The sequence below is a fragment of the Anas platyrhynchos genome, chromosome 8 (genome assembly GCF_047663525.1).
Source record: "Anas platyrhynchos isolate ZD024472 breed Pekin duck chromosome 8, IASCAAS_PekinDuck_T2T, whole genome shotgun sequence".
Classification (NCBI taxonomy): Eukaryota; Metazoa; Chordata; class Aves; order Anseriformes; family Anatidae; genus Anas; species Anas platyrhynchos.
In genome coordinates, this window is record NC_092594.1 from 17,489,036 (window position 1) to 17,509,927 (window position 20,892).

Consider the following 20,892-nt stretch of genomic DNA (forward strand, 5'->3'; position numbering starts at 1 on the left):
CAGTGGATTGCATGAAAGGTGCTAGGAACTGTGCAGTGAAGGACTTAAGCACCATAATCATTCTACTCTTAACTGTGACCAATAAAGACTATTTTTAAAAGATGACCCTAGTCTGGAGTGGAACAAGTGGTGAGGTATGTTCAGAGAACAGTATAGAGCCTTAAATTGTTATTCTTAAGTGTATTTTAAAAAATAATATAAAAACAGGTACTGCCTTATCACCTGTACATGACAGGAACAATGGCACGTGTTACTTTTACAACACATTCAAACATCTCAGCATTCAAAATACAATTTCATTCAATGTTTATCATCATACAGGAATTTGAAAGAGTAAGCTATACAGTGGCAATGTACAAAATGACAGCTCAGATGTACAATCGTGTCCATTAAAACATACCACTCATCCAGCCAGTTATAAATAAAAGATGGACCTCAGTTCCTTTGGGCATACTAACCAAGACTTAGCAGTACAGCAGAGCATCCATCGCCCTGTGCCATAGTTCATTCTTCTCCAGCGTTCACAGTACAAAATCAGCTTCCCTCGGAACAGGGAGTGGAGCTGTGGAGCACCACTGAAGCCCGCCGAGCACCTTACCGTATGCTGTCTCTGAGGCTGGCCATAGCTGTGTGTAGAGCCTCCAGTTTCACTGCCAGCCACGCTGGGGGTGACCCTTTCTGGAGTAGCAGCTTCACAGCCTCCACTGCCCCCTCTATGGTGCCTATGGCTGACTTATACTGCTCCTCCGAGGGGGGGTGACATGCTCTTTTTGCCAGGGGCTGTGGAGTTAAGTAAACAGACATCATTTATAACCCCCTAGATAAGCAACCAGTCTCTATCCAAATGCAAATGCTCTTAGATAGGGAAAAGCTGTAAGAGACACCCTTGTCTTGTGAGAGTTATTCCTGGTATTCCTGGCTGACAGTAAAACAGCATTCAGCTGTAACACTAAGGGCCAGGAGTGCACACAGACTTTATTTCCTAGAAAACGGAGGGCAGCAAAGGCTATCTCCAACCTCTTTAAATTCTTCCCAGAAATAGCACAAATTTACAATAGAGCCCAGATAATTTGAAGTACGCGTACCTCTCCCGTTGACTCCAGTTCTCTAGCCATTTTCATAAAATGTGCACTGCAGGTAATCCTTTCTTGTTTCAGGCGTTCTATTCGTGCTTCTGTTGTCTCTTCAGCTTGCCTTACCTGGGGAGCGAGCCACAGGAGAGGTAACTAAAGCAAGAAGGCATTACCAGCCTTCAGAGGTTCTACGTATACCAGAGCAACAGGGGGAATAAATCTTAATGTGCAGCTGAAATTGAACCTAGTTTCTCACATTTTCTTTAGCAGATCAAAATTATCTGCTGCAAATTCAGTGTAGCATCACTCACTGGCTATTAATTCTTTCACTAATTAGCTGCTTTTCAAGTACTACTCATCCAGATAGTGCTCCCTTAGGTTTACAGGCAGAGAACATCCACCTCTTTCCAGTTGTCTGTTCTGCAGAAATAGCTGCCTGCTCTACAAGGCTGTTTTCTAATGTGCAAAAAGGACTGGGATGTTTCGTATTCATACATGTTCACTGAGCTTAGAGAAACGAATGCAAGAAGAGGGAGGGAAATCACACAAATGGAATGAAGAAAGTGCTGCCTTTTTCATAGATACTTTCACTGCCTGCAACAATAACTGCAATTTAATCGTTTTCTGTGTTCAAGGAGGGAAAAACAAAGCATTTTAAATCAAAGTTGGAAAGTCCTGGAAAACCACTGTGCATAGAAGCAACATGTGCCAATACTCTTGACTTAAGAGAATAGAAAAATTCAACCTAATCCCAGTTAGCAGATCAATTTAATAATTTATTTAAAATTTGGCTATTTAATCTGCATGTAGATGATGGTACAGACAGAAGCCAAATCCTACATGAGTATGGCAGTGAAGACAAGCTCATAAATCCTGTTACGGATGTGTACAGCACCAACTAAGAAAGCAGTAAAATGGTTCAACAACATACCTTAGCCATAAAATTAACGACTTTGTTCTTAATTTCTTCTGAATTAAGGCACTGAGGAACAACATCTTCATGGATTGTCTCCTGTAAAAATATTAGGTAACAGCAGTTGAGTATGCTCATATTAACAAAGGAATAGACAAAGAAAGAAATGTTTTTCTGGGAAGAATTCTGTGATGACAGCATTTTAAACATCCTTCCTTGCTGCAAACAATGCCTAATTTTCCTTTACTTCCAGCTCCTGAAATCACATGTAACTGCATTAGCCCTCATTACTTTTATTCATGTGCAATTACATCAGTAACATCCAAATTGTTCAGTCAAGAGCAATGAGCATTTAAGAGAGAAGAATTTCTGTGTGATGAAAGGTAACTGAGCTGAATACACAAACCCAAAGTTCTGCTGTGCTTACCTCTGCAAAGTGTCTGAATGCCTCCAGCGCATGCTGATGAATAAGCCACGTCTGGTCAGCTAGCAGGGAAGCAAACAGAAAGGACAACTGGGGGATGACTTGCCTCTGGAAAAGAACAAATATCTGTCAATTACAAGGAGTTAGTTGCGCATATCTTACCATCATGATTTATTACTAAAGAATTGCTCTAAGGTCAAGGGACAGGTTTGTGAAATGAAGAGTGCTGCTGCCCTATCTGACAGAAAAGCACCGTAAGGGAGATGACACATTCTGTTCTTTCTTGGAGGTTCAAACATCAGTCTTTTCTAACTGGTGAGAAGCAATGAGCAAATGAGCAAACCTAGCCTCTTATGTGCACTCAGTGTGCTTCAATGAAAGCTGAGTCTCCTAGATGATTATGTCATTGTGCTTTTGTATGTATTTAACCCAATCCTTTAAACAGAGGATCACTTCATCAAAAGACTAAAGAAGGCCACAGTTACCATTACCTGTGCTTCTTGGGGTATGAACACCTTTCCCACAGAAGAGAGAAAATCCAACATTGCTAGACGAACGTGATCTGGGGGATCCAACTGGAAAAGGGAAGACTGTAGTGCAAACACCTGCCGGAAACAAACCCCAGCAAAGCTCCATCAAACAGTGCAGACAAAAACTACTCTAATCATTAAATCTGAGGATGCTGATTTCAGAAAGCAGGACTGAAAACAAAAGAAGATATACTACAGCTTGAATGACTCTGGCTAGGATAAAGCTGCAGTGTGCATCTCAGAAAGATACATGTTCTATGGCACATCCATACATCCCAGTTATCTTACAGAGTGATTGGTTAATAGGATTTTTGAGAATCCTAAGTGCCACATACTTGGTTAAAAAACCAGGAAAGCAATCAAGGAAGAAAAATAGTTAGGAATCTCCACGTTTAAAGGCCAGACAATGAAATCACTCATTTGAGATTTCAGTAAATCACAAAGAACTTGGCTTTTCATGAAGTAAGTTACTCGTAAGATTGTGCTGTTGGTTTTTGTTTTTACCTGAGTGATTAATTGAGCATCTAATGCCTGGATGAAAAATTCCAAAAGACGAAGTAATAAACACAGTGTTTGCTGGAGACACGGCACATCTGAGACCTTGAACAGATCACAAGATATTAGTATTGGCTTAGTTACTAATTTAGTTAATGCATTTTAGTTTATGGAATAACTATTTGATGAATTTGAAGTTGCAGTAGCATTCCAAAATTCTTAGCCTAGTTTCACACACACAAAACAATACATCGTAAGCAGCAGCAGAGAAGATCAAAGCAGAGATACAAATATCTTCAGGTAGTCATATGTCACAAGGCCTTTTCCCTACATTTTTATTAAGGATCTTTCTTATTCCACTTTTTCCACTCACCAGGATAAACAAAAAGAGCCTGGCTTGGTCTTCTCTGCACTCTCCCTTCAGGTATTTATGGACATTGATAAGGCCCTCACAAAACCTGTGTAGGCTGAGCAGTCCCAGCTCTCTCAGCCTCTCTCCTCAGAGGAGAGATGCTCCAGTCCCTTGATCACCTTTGTGGCACTTCATTGTACTCTCTGCAGGAGCTCCACATCCCTCTTGTACTGGGGAGCCCAGAACTGGACACGGTGCTCCACGTGTGGCCTCACCAGAGCTGAGTGGAGGGTATTGCCTCCACTGACCTGATGTGCAACTCTCCTCCTAACGCAGCCCAGGATATCACTAGGCTTCACTGCCTCAAGGGCATACTTGGCTCTTAATCCGCTCTCTCAAGCTTTCCTTTTTATCTGAGTAATAACTGTGACAAATCCTTTTTTCTTTACTCCTGCTGCAGACACGAACGGTTAGGTACATAGTCACAAGCAGGAGGGGTCACCTTACCTCCTTGTTCTCAAATAGAAGAGGAAGGTTACTGGCTCCGTGGGTTGCCATGTGCTAAGCAATATCACCATGGTTGTTAACCACATTCTAACAAACATTTTAAACAGGCCAAATACATAACCGGTGTGAATCAGAATGAGGTATTTCAGACTTCTCCTTAAGAAAATCTGAATCTGACACTGCATAACAGATGGAGCAGGAAGGAGCCATATATATACCATTCAGGAAAATTCAAAGTCCATTTCCCACAGAACAAGCCTTTCCAATAAACCAGCTGACAGCACATGGGCAGCACAGTTATACTCTGCTTTACAGAAACGGCCTCATCCAAGTAAAACAAAACGTGATGAAACAGCAGCACCAGCCTCCCAAAGACATGATGCTTTCACCATCAGAACAGCAAATCCTCTTACCTGCTTAGCCTGGAGAAAAGTCCAGAACTGACCAAGCACTCCCAAGATAGATGCCTGAAGTTCTGGCTCCAGAGTGTCACCAGCAAAACTGCAGGCAGCCAACAAGACAGAAATGGCAATATTCTAGGAGGAAAAAACACTGTATTAAGACCAAAAAGAACCTACATGTAATACAAACCCAAACCCCAGGCTTATAATTAAGCATCTAAAATGATACAAGATGGCAAGAAGCCTAATGTGCTGCGTCAGCTGTACAGTACAGCTAATCCACCAGGCCACTGGCCAATAAAGCTTCTAAAGTGAGGAAACCATCCGTTCCTTCTGTGGGAGTTCATATGGTGCTGGAGCTGTTAGCTGCATTGCCAGGCAAAAGCTGGCAGCTGGTACTTCGTGTGGAAATCTCTGGTTTCTCTCGCTCCTCTCCTTTGCCAGGGAGACCAGTGAGCATCTCTTAGATTTGATGCCATGTAAAAACAGCCAGGACTTTAAAACTTAAAAGTAATTGTATGGCATAGTATACATTGGAAATTGTAAAGAAAAACACATCTGCACACCAAGAGAGCAAACAGCGGCTAGAGTGACTAGTAAATCACAAGACCTCTGTTATCATTCTCAGAGCAGAGGGTCCTAAGGTGCTGTGTACTGTAAGAAAACATTAAAATTAAAGCTCTTGATTATGCATTTGCCAATTAGTAATGGACGAAAGCAGTGCAACAGACAGAAAAACAAAACTGAGGACAGCCACAGCATCCTCACAGTTCGGAAATCCAGAGGCCATACATTTTCACAAAGAGAAGCCAGTCTCTTTTACCACAGGTTGGAGCTCTCCCACAGCACGCCTGCTGTTCAGCCATCGCCTGCATTGTGCGAGTCCTGCCACACACAGCTGATGGGCCACTCGTTTCCCAAGGTCAGGATTCAGGGCCTTGAGGGATACATGCTGCCACACAGCCAAGTTTTCCACTTCTTCGGGAAGAAACTTATGAGCAAATTCCACCTGCAGATAAGAGTATAAAATAAACAAGTTCATAAAATAATATGAAGTAAAGAGGCTAGAAGAGAATTTGATAACTTGTCAAAAAGCTGAGAAACCAACAAACAAAAATGCACTACTTACTTGCTTTAGAAATACCACCAGCTCCCTGTCACATACAGGACATAGAGCAGTTAAGCAATTTATTCTTTTATCTACTTGAAGCAACGGCCATAGACAGTAGAAGAGAGCTTAAGGATCATAAATATGTATCACTGCTAAAGCAAACTCATATTTACAGACTAAGTTAGAGAACTTGACAATGAAATCCTTCCTTATTCCTGAAGAGCAATATACCAGTGGATTTTCCTGCAGCAATCAAGTCTCCTTATTAACAATGAATCAGTTCTGCCAACATCTGTGTATCAGAAATAGGCTGATCATCTGCGATGATGAATCTTAAGAGTTCGCAGAAGCAGGCTGTTTTTCTTCCTACCCTGAGACAACCTGGCAAGAAAATTTGAGCCTACTTGTCTTTTCAGAAATGTTGCAGGGAATGAACATATAAAACAGCCACTATCGTCTCCCTGTGCAGCAGATGCACTCTGCCCACACAAGTATGTAACAAAAAAGCTAGAAGTGTATTATCAAATAATGAAATTACTTTGTCTAGAACTGTTTTTACCCTGATGATTTCCTTGGTATTAGTTATGTATTCCAGCATGATTCTTTGTCACAATCCAATCTCTATTAAACAAACACAAGTGACAATTACAAGAGTTTATGCCCTCATAAACACCAGGTGCAGATTCAATACAGGGCATACAGTTTAAGTAACTCTGGGAGATACGCTCTTTTCATACCTAGTCGAAACAGGACATCACTGCCACCCAATAAGACCACTATTAGAGAAGTGCTCTTCAAAACAAGAAAGGCACATATATACCTGCACAAATCAGGGTCCACTATGACAAAGTAATAGCAAGTGCAATATCAAGTACAGCAAGCGAGCACTCAACATCCTGCCATTTATTATGCAGAAGATATTTTAAACACAGGCCACTGATTCAAAGCTCTTCTACTAAAGTCAGAATGTGCTGGCACTGTACTTGCCTGATGATCTGGAGCCATCAAGAACAGCATACGCCTCAGCAGAACACCCAGGGCAGAGACCTGGTAACACTCGTTGGGCCAAGACTTTATCTGAATTAGGATAACAGGAAATGCATCTAATTAAATCAAGAAAAAAAAAATCACCAGCAAATGAGTTCCTTACACAATGTTCTAAGAGCTGCTACGTTAGGTCAGAGCAGTAGCACTAAATAAAACAGTGAAGGACATACCAGAAATACTGGGTATAAAGCTTTATATTTGCACAGTGCTGCTTTTGCTAATTGTTAGCCCAATAGGAGGAATTAATGCAATCTCCATTCTGGATTTGGAAAAAAACATTAAACTCTTGTCTTTGGTCACTTAGAAAGCTCTTACCAATTGAGCAATCACAACACAGTGGTGAGTGCACAGCTCAGCTGTTCCATACCTGGAATGCAAAAAAGAGAGACAAAAGGTAGTGAGTCTGTGTTTTCTACTCTTCTACAAATTAATCATCATAAATCTTGTCTCAGAGATAGCCATTTTCCCTAAAACATTTAAACTCAATAAGCACAGATACAATTTATGTGAGACAACTGCTCCAAAAAAAATAAAAAATATAGTAAGCAATAGAAAAAGTATGTTCCCCTTGTATGAACGTAAACATGGCTAAGCCATTTCTGCTCTTAATTTTCAAAATACGCTCTACGTTTGAAAATAATCCAATTCTAGGACAATTTTGTCTTAAAAAGGGAATTACAAGCAACAACAGAACTAACTGGATCTGTGGAAATCCTGCTTGACCTGTAATGAAAATATCTTACCGGGCAAGGAAGCACCACGAGTCTATTGCCAGCAGAGATGTGATCATACTAGAACCCAGCACAGCATCCAGCAGAGCATACTCCTGAGGAAAACATATTATTTAAGTTCAAGCAGAAACAGACTGGAGGCCTACTATTACTTTTACTCCATTAATTGGCATGAAACCTAGTAAGATTTTCAGCTTTCCCAATTTGAGATGTTCTAATAACTGATTTTCCTGCTCTGTATTCAGCTGCAGTACTAAACAAACAGCTACATCCTTAGTTTTGCATACTTTGAACGTACACATACACTCAGTACAATGAACTGAAGATCCCTCACTTTTCAAAATATTTCTGTATGCGCATCTCTTCATTGCAAGGCAACTTTTAATATGTATAAAGCAATGTATCATCAATTTTCTTGCCAACTTTACTGGCACCTTACTAAAAAAACAAATCAAACCTTTCCTCTTTAGGAACACAAATTTTAGCTGAAAGCAGCATGCAGGAAAAAGAATAAATTAGGGCTATAATGTTTGTGACAGCTCTTAACTTTTTAAAGCTTTACATTTATCTAGAGGTTCTTTCATCTATGCATAATAAAAAGCGAAAAACTTCTAAAACATTACATAACAGCAATCAAATCCCAGAATACTCCTCTGAAGTAGAAAATTTTTCTCATTACCATTTTATGGAGTGTTCTTAGCTGAAATCATAAGAAGATAGTCTACTCAAAATATTAAATGGCACTTTCTTATTACTTCACAGTATAGACCAACAACCAGGTATTCTTAATACAAGTTGAATACTGTGTAAAAGAAAGCACTGAACTTTTAATAAAAACTTCATGCTCTCCTGCAAAGAGAACAAAAGTTTCTAATACAATTAAGTTTCCCAAAAACTTGTAAAAAGCTCGATTTTCCTCATTGCCTCACAAATGACATTTTCTGGATACCTAAACTCCTGCCACACAACTGCATCATGGTTGTTGTCTGAAGAATAACTCAAAGAACTTCGTAACTAATCATCTCTTCAGAGCTAGATCATTAGCAAGAACTCGTTCTTTTTCAAGTATTATCTATGCATCAGAACAGCTGAAGAAATGATAAGGAAAAATCAGTCTTACCAGCTGAGGAAAGTGTGATGGGAGTGTGGAAGCAATGTAGGAGCACAGGTGAATGCAGACATAGTGATACAGGGTGATGGGAACTGCTGGCTGTCCTGTGCCAATCACCTCTGGCAAACAAACAGGGAGAGAAAGCTCGGCAGAACATTGCTGGAAACTGAGGAAAAGAGCTGAGAAAAAAGACAGGCTGGGGATGAGGGTGAGGGGTAAGAAAGGAAGGAGAAAAAAAAAAAAAGAACAGTTGGGTTACAGACAGGCAAGTCCAAAATCATTTCTACTACAGAATCTGTGTTTCTGACTAGAAGCTGCAGCAGTAACTTCAGTGCTTTATTTGTATGCTAGATTTATATTTCTGACTACCTTCCTTGCTTACAAATTCAGGTCACTATTAGAGAGTTCAGGCATAAAAATGCAAGTATTGACTCTCTCCTTCTTTGACCTGTACTTGGTCTAAATACCATCCCTTTCCCAAAATAACAAAGGCATCTCTGGCTCTGTGTCCTTCATCCCTGAAGCAGAACAGCAGATGATGTCTTTCCCAGCATAAGGATGTAAATTGATAGTCTGTCAAACGTTACTGTTGGGTTGTGAGGGAAACCTGAGCAAGTAAGCCCCTTTGTTCGCCCACACTGACAGATCGCTCTGGTGAAGAATTACAGTGAGAACCTTTTTAGTACCGTTTTCCTGTGTTCCAGAGGGTTTGCACTTCTTCAGGCTGAGAAGACAGCTTGTCCATGATGGTAATCAGAAGGAGACACTGGGGCAGCTGCTGCTCAGGAGGAAGACCTGTAGAATTTTGTTTTGAAGTGTGATGCTAGTCACTCTTGGAAATATATATGCTGTGTAAACATGAACATTATATTTGAAATGAAAAATAAATGCAATATCCTGCATCTGGTTGAAGCTACAATATTGCAGTTCTGAAGTGCTGCTGCAACATACTGCAAAGGAGTTACAGTCCAGGTGCCTCATGCTTCCGGTCTGCCTGAAAGCACTGGGTGCCTCAGACACCGCACGCGTTTTCTTCCAAGCGTGCTGTGATAATCACAAGGCCAGAGTGCACATATGAGACAGAAGTAAGCCCAGCCTTAACTGACAAAAGGAGGAACTGCTGCTCACATCGTAAATCCCACACGGTAGCACAGCTGTCTCAGAATTATGACATTGGGCAGGGCAGAATTTTTAATGGTGGTTATGATCCTTCATTTTGAAGACATATTATTTTCCACTAAAAATACATAATTTAGGAAAAATAACTGTCTTCCTCCATCAACAGCACAGCAGAACGTGTTTACCTTACTTTAAAAGGTTGTGATACAGATATAGATTGAAGTTGTGCAAAGCAGCAAAACTAAAAGGATTTCTGTTACTCGCAATAACTGCAATATTAACTCGGTTGCTTTGCAAAACACAAATTCAACAGCTATACAAATTCATCTGAACAAGCATGCAGCTGCCTACACCATAGTACTTACAAAAGAAAAAGAGGCAAGCAAACCAGTACAGAACGTGGTCCAGAAAGACAAAATATCAAGCCAGATCCCTCAGAGATGGTTGCATAGTATTGAAACAGTGGTAGCTGTATTTTAAACCCACCTAAATTGTCACTTAACACTTGCTCCATAAAAGGGCTAAAGGGAAGAAGCTGGTTGATGAGAGGGTCTAGAGCCACAAGAAAAACACGGGATATTTCATCTCGATGAACCTCTGAGATCACTGGAGCATAGAGACTGGGAGGAAATTTGCTGAGGGAGATGGAAAGAAACATTCTCAGTAGAGTTACTTTTCAAAACAGCTACAAAAAGGCAAACTCATGATCTCCCTGTTATTGTTAAACAAAAGACAGAAAAGACTCCTCATTTTTTAGTATCTACTATAACCTGAAAGTTACAACTTTGTATTCAGCCTTCAAAGTAAGCTTCAAAACCCTACATTGTATTAAACATTGAAAGAAAAACTTACAAGCTCACAGAAAAGGCATGTAAGATATGTAATACTAAGAAGAAACATACTGAATCACCAAAAAAGACAAGCAATGACAAGGCAAGAAGACACCTGTAGAAAAACTGATAGTCATAAATATGACAGTACTTAGTATTTAAACAGACAACACTAATAAAAGGGTACCACTTAATTTCTTTGAAAAGAAAAAAAAAAGAAAGCTGGGCAGTAAAAGAAAGTGATATGAGAATAAAGTAAAAGAGATCATGAAATGAAAACCCACTTTTGTAGCTTATATAGAAATGGTGAAAATGGTACCTTCCTACTTGAAAAGTCTGCTTAGTTTTGCTAAGTGAATAAAAGTTTAGAACCTTGCACTTTGAGAATGATCCACAAGGTAAGTAAAGTCAGAAGACTTTACTTTTTTTTTTTTTTTTAAAAAAAAAAAAAAGAAAAAAGAAAAACAACACCCACCACCTGATCTTGCAGCAAAACATTCAGTGGACTAACACACACATCACTACAGAATCTGGTTTCAATTCCAAAGGAATAACTGAAATCAGACCTCTCTTTCACTATGCCCTGTTCTTTCCCCGCTATTGCAGCACACAGAACAGGTCTTTTGCAAGAAAAATGACAAGCAGTTTGCAGATTGTAGAAGGGAATACTTATGAGCATCATATTAATAAAGCTTTTGTTTCCGGGAGAATGAGAGTCCTGTTAGGAGATTTCATGAGATTGCAAGCACAGCAGTAAAGCTGTGACAAAAAAAAAAAAAAAATTTTTTTCCTCACTAGAATTTGAGAGGGAAAAAAAAAAAAAGAATGCAGGGCCATTTAGTTATATCTGAAAGAGAAATTAATTAGGATTGCTAGGAAATGGTAATTCAGTATTGTCTTGACTTTGCATGAGTTGACTAATATTATGTTACTGTCTGTTTTAAAGTGCTGTTTGTTTTAAACTGCTGGGCCACTGTTTTAACTCTGCCTCACTGCTTCATGGCAGGGTGACTGAAGAACAACTCCTACCTTCAGGAATTCTGACTGTAGGAACAACAGTTTCCAGATAATCCTTCCTTAGCAGACCCAGTGTCCAAGCCAATCAATGCACATATTCTAACAAAACTTAATGAGAAATACTGACATAGGTAATTGCAACCAAGTTAGTGGTTTGTCAGTATTTCAAACTCACAGCATTGATGAAAAATGAATTTAATAACTTAGTACCACACAAAGAAGCCCAATTTATACAAAAATTAGATTTCTGTGTGTGAAAAAGAAAGCAACAGTTCTGAACAAGAACTCACCTCAAAATACTCTTAACTTTAAAAATATTTCATCTCCATACTTGGAAATGTTATTAAGGTGCTATCAGTAGTTAGTTACTGGTACTTCACTTACCTGTATACCTGAAGAAACAGCTGATGTAACTGCGAGCATAAATCAGAGAAGAAAGAAAGAAATTCCTGCAAAAGGCATTAATTTTGAAAGGTACTTTTAATGTAAAATGCATGATTATGTGTTTTGTTTTTTTTCTTTTCTACTATATTAATGTGTGAAATACTACATTTGCAAAAACTGGTTAAGTTGCAACAACCCACAGCACAAAGCAAGTGCTAAACAAATAATAAGCAAAGTATATTCCTAGGATTAATTACCACACACACATATATATTTATGAAAAGTTATGTTTCTAGACTTACTTAAAAAATAAGAACAGTTGTAGTAGCCATAGAGAGCTGTAAAAATCTGAAATGCTCTACACGCTATAAAGCTGTTTAATCCTGTCATAATTCTGTTCATTTTGTGACAAAAAAAAATAAAATACCAAAGCCTTGCTTTGATACCATTGGACAAAGCAGGTGCAGAGCACACCACCACTGCTATTCAGAGAAAGCAAAATTCTTTCACGTGCATTCTAAAAATGGGTAGCTTTACAGCATCCCTTCTAATAACCACGAGATTAAATCACAGCAACAAAGTGGTTTGGCCAGGGAGAGAGCAGGAAGTTAGTGTCAGAGCCAGTACCAGTACAGTTTCATTTCTTACTATGAATGCCACATCCAAACTATTTGACTGTGCTGCCTGTTAAAGTATGTTGTCCCATGGCAAAAGGTTACAAGTGCTACTCAGAAAAACATTCGGGCGAAAATACAACTGAAAAGGAAGCTACTCATGTCTTTATTTGAGAATTCTCTTGGTCTCAGGATAACAACTTCAGAAAGTTAGAGCCATGAGTCAAATCTGTAGGGAAAAATGAGCAACAATTCTGAAACCTTAGCAACGAGATACACCTGCTTAACTCTTCCAGATAAAAAGGTGCTACTGCATTGACTCAAGGCTATGAGTAAAGACTGGCTATTTCTTACCAACTCCTCAGTGACACTGCTTGTAACAGATTTGTTTTTTATTTCTGTTAAATCACATCAATAATCCTGCTTAGGCTTGTGAGTATATTCAGGTGAAAACTGCAAGAATGTTGGTTATACCACTCATATAGTATAGTTGTAAATTGGTAAGATATTATGGAGTACATGATTATTCTGTTTGCAGACCAGAGGCTTATATTTGATGCTAATGTAGAATTCAAGTAATAAAACCTACCTTGGTGTAGTGTACAAGTGAATTAGCAAAGAATCTGCAGAGTTTGACAGTCTTCTGAAACAGCCTGAGGTCAGTGCCCTCCTGTCCAAAAAAGCAGTTCTAAAACTTAATATACAGAGTAACATGCTACAGATGAAACTGAAAACTGCAAACAGTGCTCAAAAACTATTTTAATCTTGATTCTCTACAGATTCTGCAGCAACAGGGGAAAAACTTTAGAAATCTTCAGTGTGCCTCAATATTTTTATACCAATATTCAACTGAAATGTTATCCTTTGATTGACCTTGGGATATCATCAGTTTAGAAAACAAACAAAATTCCCAGGGTATGGTGTAAACTTGTTTTCAGTGCCTCACTAAAACATCCCCAATGTAAACGAAGTCAATGGGCCTGATTTTCTGGTGGTTTCAAAAGAACAAGATATTCTGCCTAGCACAATAAAAAACATTTAAAAAAATACTCCATGCAAAATGAATTTATCTTCCTCAAGTTCAACAGCAGCTTTGGAACCTTTCTAAATTTGACACCAAACTTGGAGGAGTTGTGGACTCGAATGAGGGTGGAAAGGCCTTGCAGAGGGATCTGGATAGGTTGGAGAGCTGGGCGATCGCCAACCGCATGAAGTTCAATAAGAGCAAGTGCCGGGTCCTGCACCTGGGACGGGGAAACCCTGGCTGCACGTACAGACTGGGCGATGAGACGCTGGAGAGCAGCCTAGAAGAGAGGGATCTGGGGGTCATGGTAGCCAACAAGTTGAATATGAGCCAGCAGTGTGCCCTGGCAGCCAGGAGGGCCAACCGTGTCCTGGGGTGCATCAAGCACGGCATCGCTAGTAGGTCAAGGGAGGTGATTGTCCCGCTCTACTCTGCGCTGGTGCGGCCTCACCTCGAGTACTGTGTGCAGTTCTGGGCACCACAGTATAAAAAGGACATGAAACTGTTGGAGAGTGTCCAGAGGAGGGCTACGGAGATGGTGAAAGGCCTGGAGGGGAAGACGTACGAGGAACGGCTGAGGGCACTGGCCTGTTCAGCCTGGAGAAGAGGAGGCTGAGGGGAGACCTCATCACAGTCTACAACTTCCTCGTAAGGGGGTGTCGAGAGGCAGGAGACCTTTTCTCCATTAACACCAGCGACAGGACCCGCGGGAATGGAGTTAAGCTGAGGCAGGGGAAGTTTAGGCTGGACATCAGGAAGGGGTTCTTCACAGAGAGAGTGGTTGCACACTGGAACAGGCTCCCCAGGGAAGTGGTCACTGCACCGAGCCTGACTGAATTTAAGAAGAGATTGGACTGTGCACTTAGTCACATGGTCTGAACTTTTGGGTAGACCTGTGCGGTGTCAAGAGTTGGACTTGATGATCCTTAAGGGTCCCTTCCAACTCAGGATATTCTATGATTCTATGATTCTATGAAATTTACCTGTATGTCTGATATCTTCATTTCCTCAGCCAGTTGCAGGCAGGACTGAAAAGAAAGAAGAGTGTCCTTGCACAGACCACTGAGGATGTCACTGTGTTTCAGGTGGCACTCCAGCAGAGAATGATGCTTCAGGCTTTGCCTACAAGGCAGGAATATAAGCAGATACTGAGTTGTCAGACGTGATCATGCATTAAGTTAATATAAATCCAAGTATCTCATTTTTCTATTTAGGCTTTTATACCCCACTAATCAGTGCAATATCCATGTACAAGGAAACCACAAATTTAGAGAGAACAGCCCTCTTCATAGCCATGATGGAAGCACAAAGGAGAGACAGGATAGCACAACTCAAGCCAAGGACATCTACAAAACTGCAGGTCAGGCCTCTTATGATTATTTATTCATACAATGGTGTTTCAAATGCTCTTCTGTATTGCAGCGTATAAAGTCATTACTTTTACTACTTTACTATTACTTTTTCATGCACAACTCCTAAGCATTTTCACTGGCAGTGCATTTAATTCCACGTACTAGCTAAATTTCCAAAGGAATCGTATTCTCCAATTTCAATTTCAGCAGAAACTCTGAACACAAAATTAGTGAAAATCTGCTTATATAAAAACACAGTCTAGTCATATTACAAAAAAATGCAAGGAGTTTAAAGACATACTTGATGATGAACTTCCACGTGTTGGCATGAAGTGCATGGTCCATATTGGAAATGACAGAGCAGATCTCTAGCACAGTGTGGATTACTGTGAAGGAAATAATAATGGCAACAACTAAGTTAAAGCAGAATCCTAAGTTCACAGCTATACTTCTCTCCTAGGAAAACAACAGCAATCACAAGCACTAGAGAATACCACCATGATGACACTGAATCATGAATGGCTCAGTGCTTAGATGCCTCTCCTTTCCTAAAAATCTATGCAACATCCCCCATCTCACAAAGAGTTTCAGGAAAAAAATGGGTATGTTTCAAGCTGTAAAATGCTGCCTTCTGAAGTGCTGGTCAGGACAGCAGGAACTGAGCATGATCAGTTTTTAAGACTCAAACATACTTCCTGTAGAAAAAAAAAAAAAAAAAAGCTGTTTTTTAAACAAAAGTCAAAAAGCTTTAGAACCACATATACCTGACACCATATCTGTGATGTTATCTTCAGCAGAAGCAGAGCCCACAGAAATCTGATCAAATAGTTCCATCAGCTGTTTCTGAAGAGAGTAAGTTTCCTTGAACATAGCTTGTAGGAGATCAGCAATCAAGTGTAGATGCCCACAGTACACTGATTCACTATCCTGTAGGAAATGGGGAAGAGGTTAAATAAAGTCAGGAATCACAATCTGAGAAGGCATATAGGTAACTACTTTAACTCATTATTGAACCTGATCTATAGGTTTTGATACCAACACTTATTTGCTAAGTATAAAATGCTATTCACCTGCAGTCTAATCAACAGCTAATGAAGTCTGGCTGTGGTGAGTTTAGCTGGCTTTGATGCATGAAGCTATCATGTTTCTGAACAAAGCAGTACAACATTAGCAAACAAGGAAGTAGACTACTTCAAATATTTCTCAAAACTTTCAAATTAGAATTGTTAAATAAAAGGTATGGCAAATGAGTTCAAGTCCTGACATGGAAAACTGCTGTAAATGTTTCATTAAGAAAAAAATTGATAAGTGAAAATGAAGGCTGACCAAAAGCTAATGTGCCCTTACGATAACCTTGTTTTATTTTCACTGCTTAAGGGAGAATTACTGTTGCATCTGAAAACGGGTATCTGAAACTGATACCCAGTGTAACTAACATAGAGGTCCTAATCTCAACTTCCAATCCACTTGGGAACTTGCATAGAAGTAAGTAGCAGCATCTTGGTCACCATTTGTAGCTCTGAAAACTACTGCAGCTATCAGAAACACACAGATGTCGTAGCCTAAATTCAAAAGCAAAATGTTCAACTGACACTGATGTGAAATTTGAAAATAGCAGAGCCCATGTTTAGTACTGCCAGGTCAGAAATTCTGGGCAAACAGCTGAAAAAACATCTTTGTACTTGTACACTAAGTACATTCTGTAAATGATTTGATAGCAATAAAAAAAATCTACAACAATATTATTTTGAATTAGGAATTTCTCATAAAGTGAACATTTCCTAAAAACCAACCAGAAGGAGAATTTTTCTCTCTCTAACAGAGACCTACCTTGCAGTGTGTAAACGTGTTCTTTATTACATAAAGAACAGAGGATGGAAGGGTGCGGATACTCTCCAGAGGCACACACTCTTGCAGCGTGCAGACGTAGCGTACGCAACTGGTCAAAGTTTCCAACAGTTGCACTACAGTCTTAAATCAAGAACAAACAACAGCAATCAATGTTTTTCAATCCTGCATTAATTTCAGAAGCACTTTTTTGTGGAATTGCTCCTAGGTTCTTACAACATTTAAAGTTCACAGCTATTTGCATAAATAAGTTGTTTATTAAAGATGAATTCCATAGCTTTTTCTGGTACTATACACTCTTTGAAAGACTCGTATTTTTTTCATCACTGTCCTCAACTTACAAAAAAATTTGAACTCCAAATTAAGTGACTGTATAAATAGCTGCCAGATTCACTATTTAAATTTGGAAAATTAAATTCCATTTACACTAGATACTAAGCAGAATTTGAGATTTTCTTTGAATTCTGATTAGCATCACATGCTAAATGTGATTCACAACATTTTAACTGAACTTCAACTGCAAAGAAGTTCAGATTACATTTTTATGACTCGGCTAGTAGTATAAGTATTCTAAAATCTGTTATTTTATTAGGTAAAATCAAAGCATAATAGACTTGCCTGTAATAGATTCCTTACAGTACTGCATAACTCTGTATTCTGGCTGGTTAATCCTTTGGCCTCAATGGATAATTCATACATCAAGTTATCATATAGCTGTAGTGTCTTTTTAAAAAAAAAAAAAAAAAAAAAGAAGAAACACTTAAAAATTTTATATATACAATTGTGTTACTATTTGTGTACATATGTTTATATCTGTTTGCTTGGTTAGATTGCAGTCATAGTCTACTGAGATAACTCACAGGAGTAAATAATGTTTTCTAGCATTTAAATCATTAAACTTGATATACCAAGATGTGAAAACCATCTATTGTTCTCAAATTACAGACAGAAGTTGTTAGCTGCTATTTTCTAAAAATCTGTTACCAAAATAAACTCCCTAGCTAATTAACTTGAAATAAGATACCAAATCCTCACAGAGATTTTTTTCTTAATTAAAACCACACCATTTTGAGATAAAAGGTTATTTTCATTTTGTCTCAGAAAGTGCTTTTTGTTGAGAACAATCACTAACATTTTGAATAAAGAAATAATGTTTTAAGACCTACAAATAACAATAATTTCTGCTTTGGTCTAGGTCTATGTATATTTTACTAGAGATCCTGCTGAGATGCAAAGACAAAACAGCTTCTAGGCACGTGCAGGGTACTACATAAACTGGTATGGTACAGTAATCCCTGTTCAGGATATGCATGTTATGAGCCATTTTTCTTGTAATCTCTAAAATCTGCTAGAGGACATGCAAGAAAGGAAATGGAAATCAACCGGACATTTTTACAGGCTGGTTAAAATATACAAGCTGGGGCCTGAATCTCAGCAATTCACTACTGCTTTAAGTCCGTTAAGATAGAACACTAAAGAGTTTAATATTACAGACCAAAATTATTATTTAATCAAAAGAGAGACCTTCTGTTAGTCTTTGCCTAAACGTTTATTCATCATATTGCTCACAAATATCACAAAAATTATTCATGATATATGGGTGCTGGGTTCTTCAGTTTATTTGTCCTGAGAGCCTGCCCCAAGTGAAAACAACCTTGGTCATTTATACAAAGCCTGACCTTCTCGAAAAGAAATAAAAAACAATTCTGTTACTAAATATAGAAAGCATAAATATAAATGTCTAAATATAGACATCATATGCCTGATCCTCTCCCTACTGTAAAGAATGGTAAAAATCATAGAAACAATCCAACAATGTAAAACTGTTAAGCTTTTAAAGGGTAAAATGTTTATTCCAAGCTGTGCTTGCAAAGCAATGATTCTATCATGAGACCTCAGAAGAATCAAGGCTTTCTAAGCAGGTTTTTAGCATTGCACTGACTTAAATTTTCATATTTCATTGAAGGTGTCATACCTTAGGCAGTACTTTAGAGAAAAAAGTTTGTTCCACATCTGCAAGGCTGATATGAGGCAAAAACATTTCAGTCATGATCCTCAGAACACCTGCGAAGCAAAGTATGTCTAAAATGTTACTGAAAGCCATGTGACTATCAAAGTATGTAGCTACCAAGCACATGGAAGAAAGAACTGAGGGAAGTGGAAACTGATCAGATACTTGATTTTGAAACAAGTAACATAGCATTTGCAACATATGCATTTTCTGATTCATCAAGTAACAATAAAAGCTCCAATGTGCATAAAGCCATTAATAACTGCATTACACCTGACTACACTTAGTTGAAGGTGGGGCACAATTGTTTGCCCATAGTCTGGGCAATTTTCCATGTTCTTAATTACAAACAGTTACACATCTAATGTGCTGGCTGGCACTAACACACAGCTGAGCAGTGAATGTTAGTGAGAGTCCTAACCAGGTGCATATCAGCATTTTCTGGATCACTCTCAGGTATTACAAGAGTTCAACCACCTGTAAGATAACAGCCAAAAATACACTAAAATACAAGACAAAAAGCACTCCTTCTTTCAGGAGTCTACAAATCAGGAGTAGCAGAAAGGAAAAAGCAGCTTTACGTGGGTAGCTTATGGGTTTTTCTAAAGTTTATTCAACATGCAATTCCTGTAACATGCAAAGTCCATCAGGATTGTTAAAGACTGTGAAAATAGGACACCAGCGATAGCTTAAGTATTTGTAAGTTGTGCAGACCTTAATATTTGCAATAAAATAAGCCTTAGGAAGAAGCAGCACCTCTTGGCCACTACTTACGAACATGCTCAGTCCAGTCTTCAGACTCTTGATACATACAGTAAAATCGTTAAAGAAACTCAAGCTCATTCTGCCATAAAGATGTCATTTCTCACGCTATGTGCTGTGTGGGCTTTAAGCACCTCATGACATTAACAGGGATGCTCCGCAGCTCACCTGGGTGGGTGCTGAGTACCCACGTTCCAGCAGCACTGTACCAGAGAATAAGATTTGTGGGCTGTGGTGTTTTGTTCTTTTATTTTTAGGGGGGCAAGAGAGGTGTTATTGGAAGGGCTAGAAGAACCACACAGTGTTTTCTACTGCAGTTTTTTATTTTACTTTATTGTTACTTCGGTGAAGCGCAGTGCTTGCCTTCAGCGAAGCCCAGCACACCCGGCTTTTCTCTCCCGTTTCACCCCTTGCAAAGCTCGCAGCGCTTCTCCCTCTCACGAGCCGCTTTGCTCGCCCCGTGCCGCCCCCCCGCCATTTTAGGGTCACTCCCCCGACGATGGAGCCCCCCGCACACCCCCTCCCCACAACAACCCAGAAGCCGAACCGCCTCCGGGGGAAGGATATGAGGAGCCGGGGCAGCACGGAGGGCAGCTCCCGGCGGCAGAGCTCCCAGTCCCAGCCGCCCAGCTCCTGCAGGAGCAGCTCGGGGTCGGTTCGCGACATGGCGGCCGCTCCCCTCACCTCAGCGCACGGCGGCGGGAACCGGCGCGAGCCGCGGCTTTTCCCGCCGCTATCCCAGCAGCCCCCGCGCTTGTCAGGCCCGGCCCCGCGCATGCGCATCGCGACGCGGAAGGAGGCGGCGCTGCCATGTGGGGCAGGGGGAGAGCGGGGTACGGGCAACCCCCGGGAACGGCTGCTGAGATTTAGCGGCTTTTTTGTTTTTTATCATTCAATTTTTATCGTTTTACTTATTTATTTTTATCCTTTTATCATTTTATTTTTACTATTTCATTTTTTATTTTTACTGTTTCATTTTTTTTTACTCTTCAGTATTTTTATTAGTTTATTCTTTATTATTTTATCTTTTACTCGTTTATTTTTTAATCTTTTATTCTTTACTCTTTTATCCTGTGTTATTTTTATTTTATTTTTATTCTTTATTATTTTATTCTTTATTATTTTCGGTTTTTAAACAGGCTCTCATTTTCCAATAGGATGCTATCAGCATTTTCTCTTAGCACGCTGTTAATTCCTTACCGTTCCCATCTCGCCATCTAACGATGCCTAAAACCG

At 39.5% G+C, this 20,892-nt stretch overlaps 1 protein-coding gene across 3 annotated transcripts; it reads right to left on the reverse strand.

Moving 5' to 3' along the window:
* Positions 1-160: 160 nt before the first annotated feature.
* Positions 161-20,440, reverse strand: FIRRM (FIGNL1 interacting regulator of recombination and mitosis). 3 transcript variants are annotated; one of them, XM_027463581.3, is made up of 24 exons: positions 20,224-20,440; positions 19,669-19,708; positions 18,859-18,947; positions 17,502-17,606; positions 16,866-17,006; positions 15,800-15,962; positions 15,337-15,421; positions 14,667-14,805; positions 13,249-13,329; positions 12,046-12,110; positions 10,301-10,449; positions 9,382-9,490; positions 8,705-8,891; positions 7,597-7,679; positions 7,169-7,220; positions 6,794-6,883; positions 5,519-5,704; positions 4,708-4,830; positions 3,445-3,540; positions 2,902-3,015; positions 2,414-2,518; positions 2,005-2,085; positions 1,086-1,199; positions 161-780 (listed from the first exon to the last, which is right to left on the reverse strand). In XM_027463581.3, the coding sequence occupies exons 1-24, from the start codon at positions 20,437-20,439 to the stop codon at positions 595-597; spliced, it is 2,799 nt and encodes a 932-aa protein (XP_027319382.2). In that variant the 5' UTR covers position 20,440; the 3' UTR covers positions 161-594. The 3 variants fall into 3 exon arrangements, with proteins under 3 accessions (XP_027319382.2, XP_027319383.2, XP_005025413.3); XM_027463582.3 differs by lacking the exon at positions 19,669-19,708 and having other exon boundaries at positions 20,341-20,371; XM_005025356.5 differs by lacking the exon at positions 20,224-20,440 and having other exon boundaries at positions 19,609-19,708.
* Between the last annotated feature and the right edge of the window lie 452 nt (positions 20,441-20,892).

Coding starts and splice junctions, on each gene's coding strand:
- FIRRM (XM_027463581.3), bottom strand. CDS start 20,439: ATGCGCATGCGCGGGGCCGGGCCTGACAAGCGCGGGGGCTGCTGGGAT. Junction 13,330..14,666: donor TGAAGATATCAGACATACAG/GTAAATTTCATA, acceptor TTTTTTGGACAG/GAGGGCACTGACCTCAGGCT. Junction 6,884..7,168: donor GTGTTGTGATTGCTCAATTG/GTAAGAGCTTTC, acceptor ATCCTAATTCAG/ATAAAGTCTTGGCCCAACGA.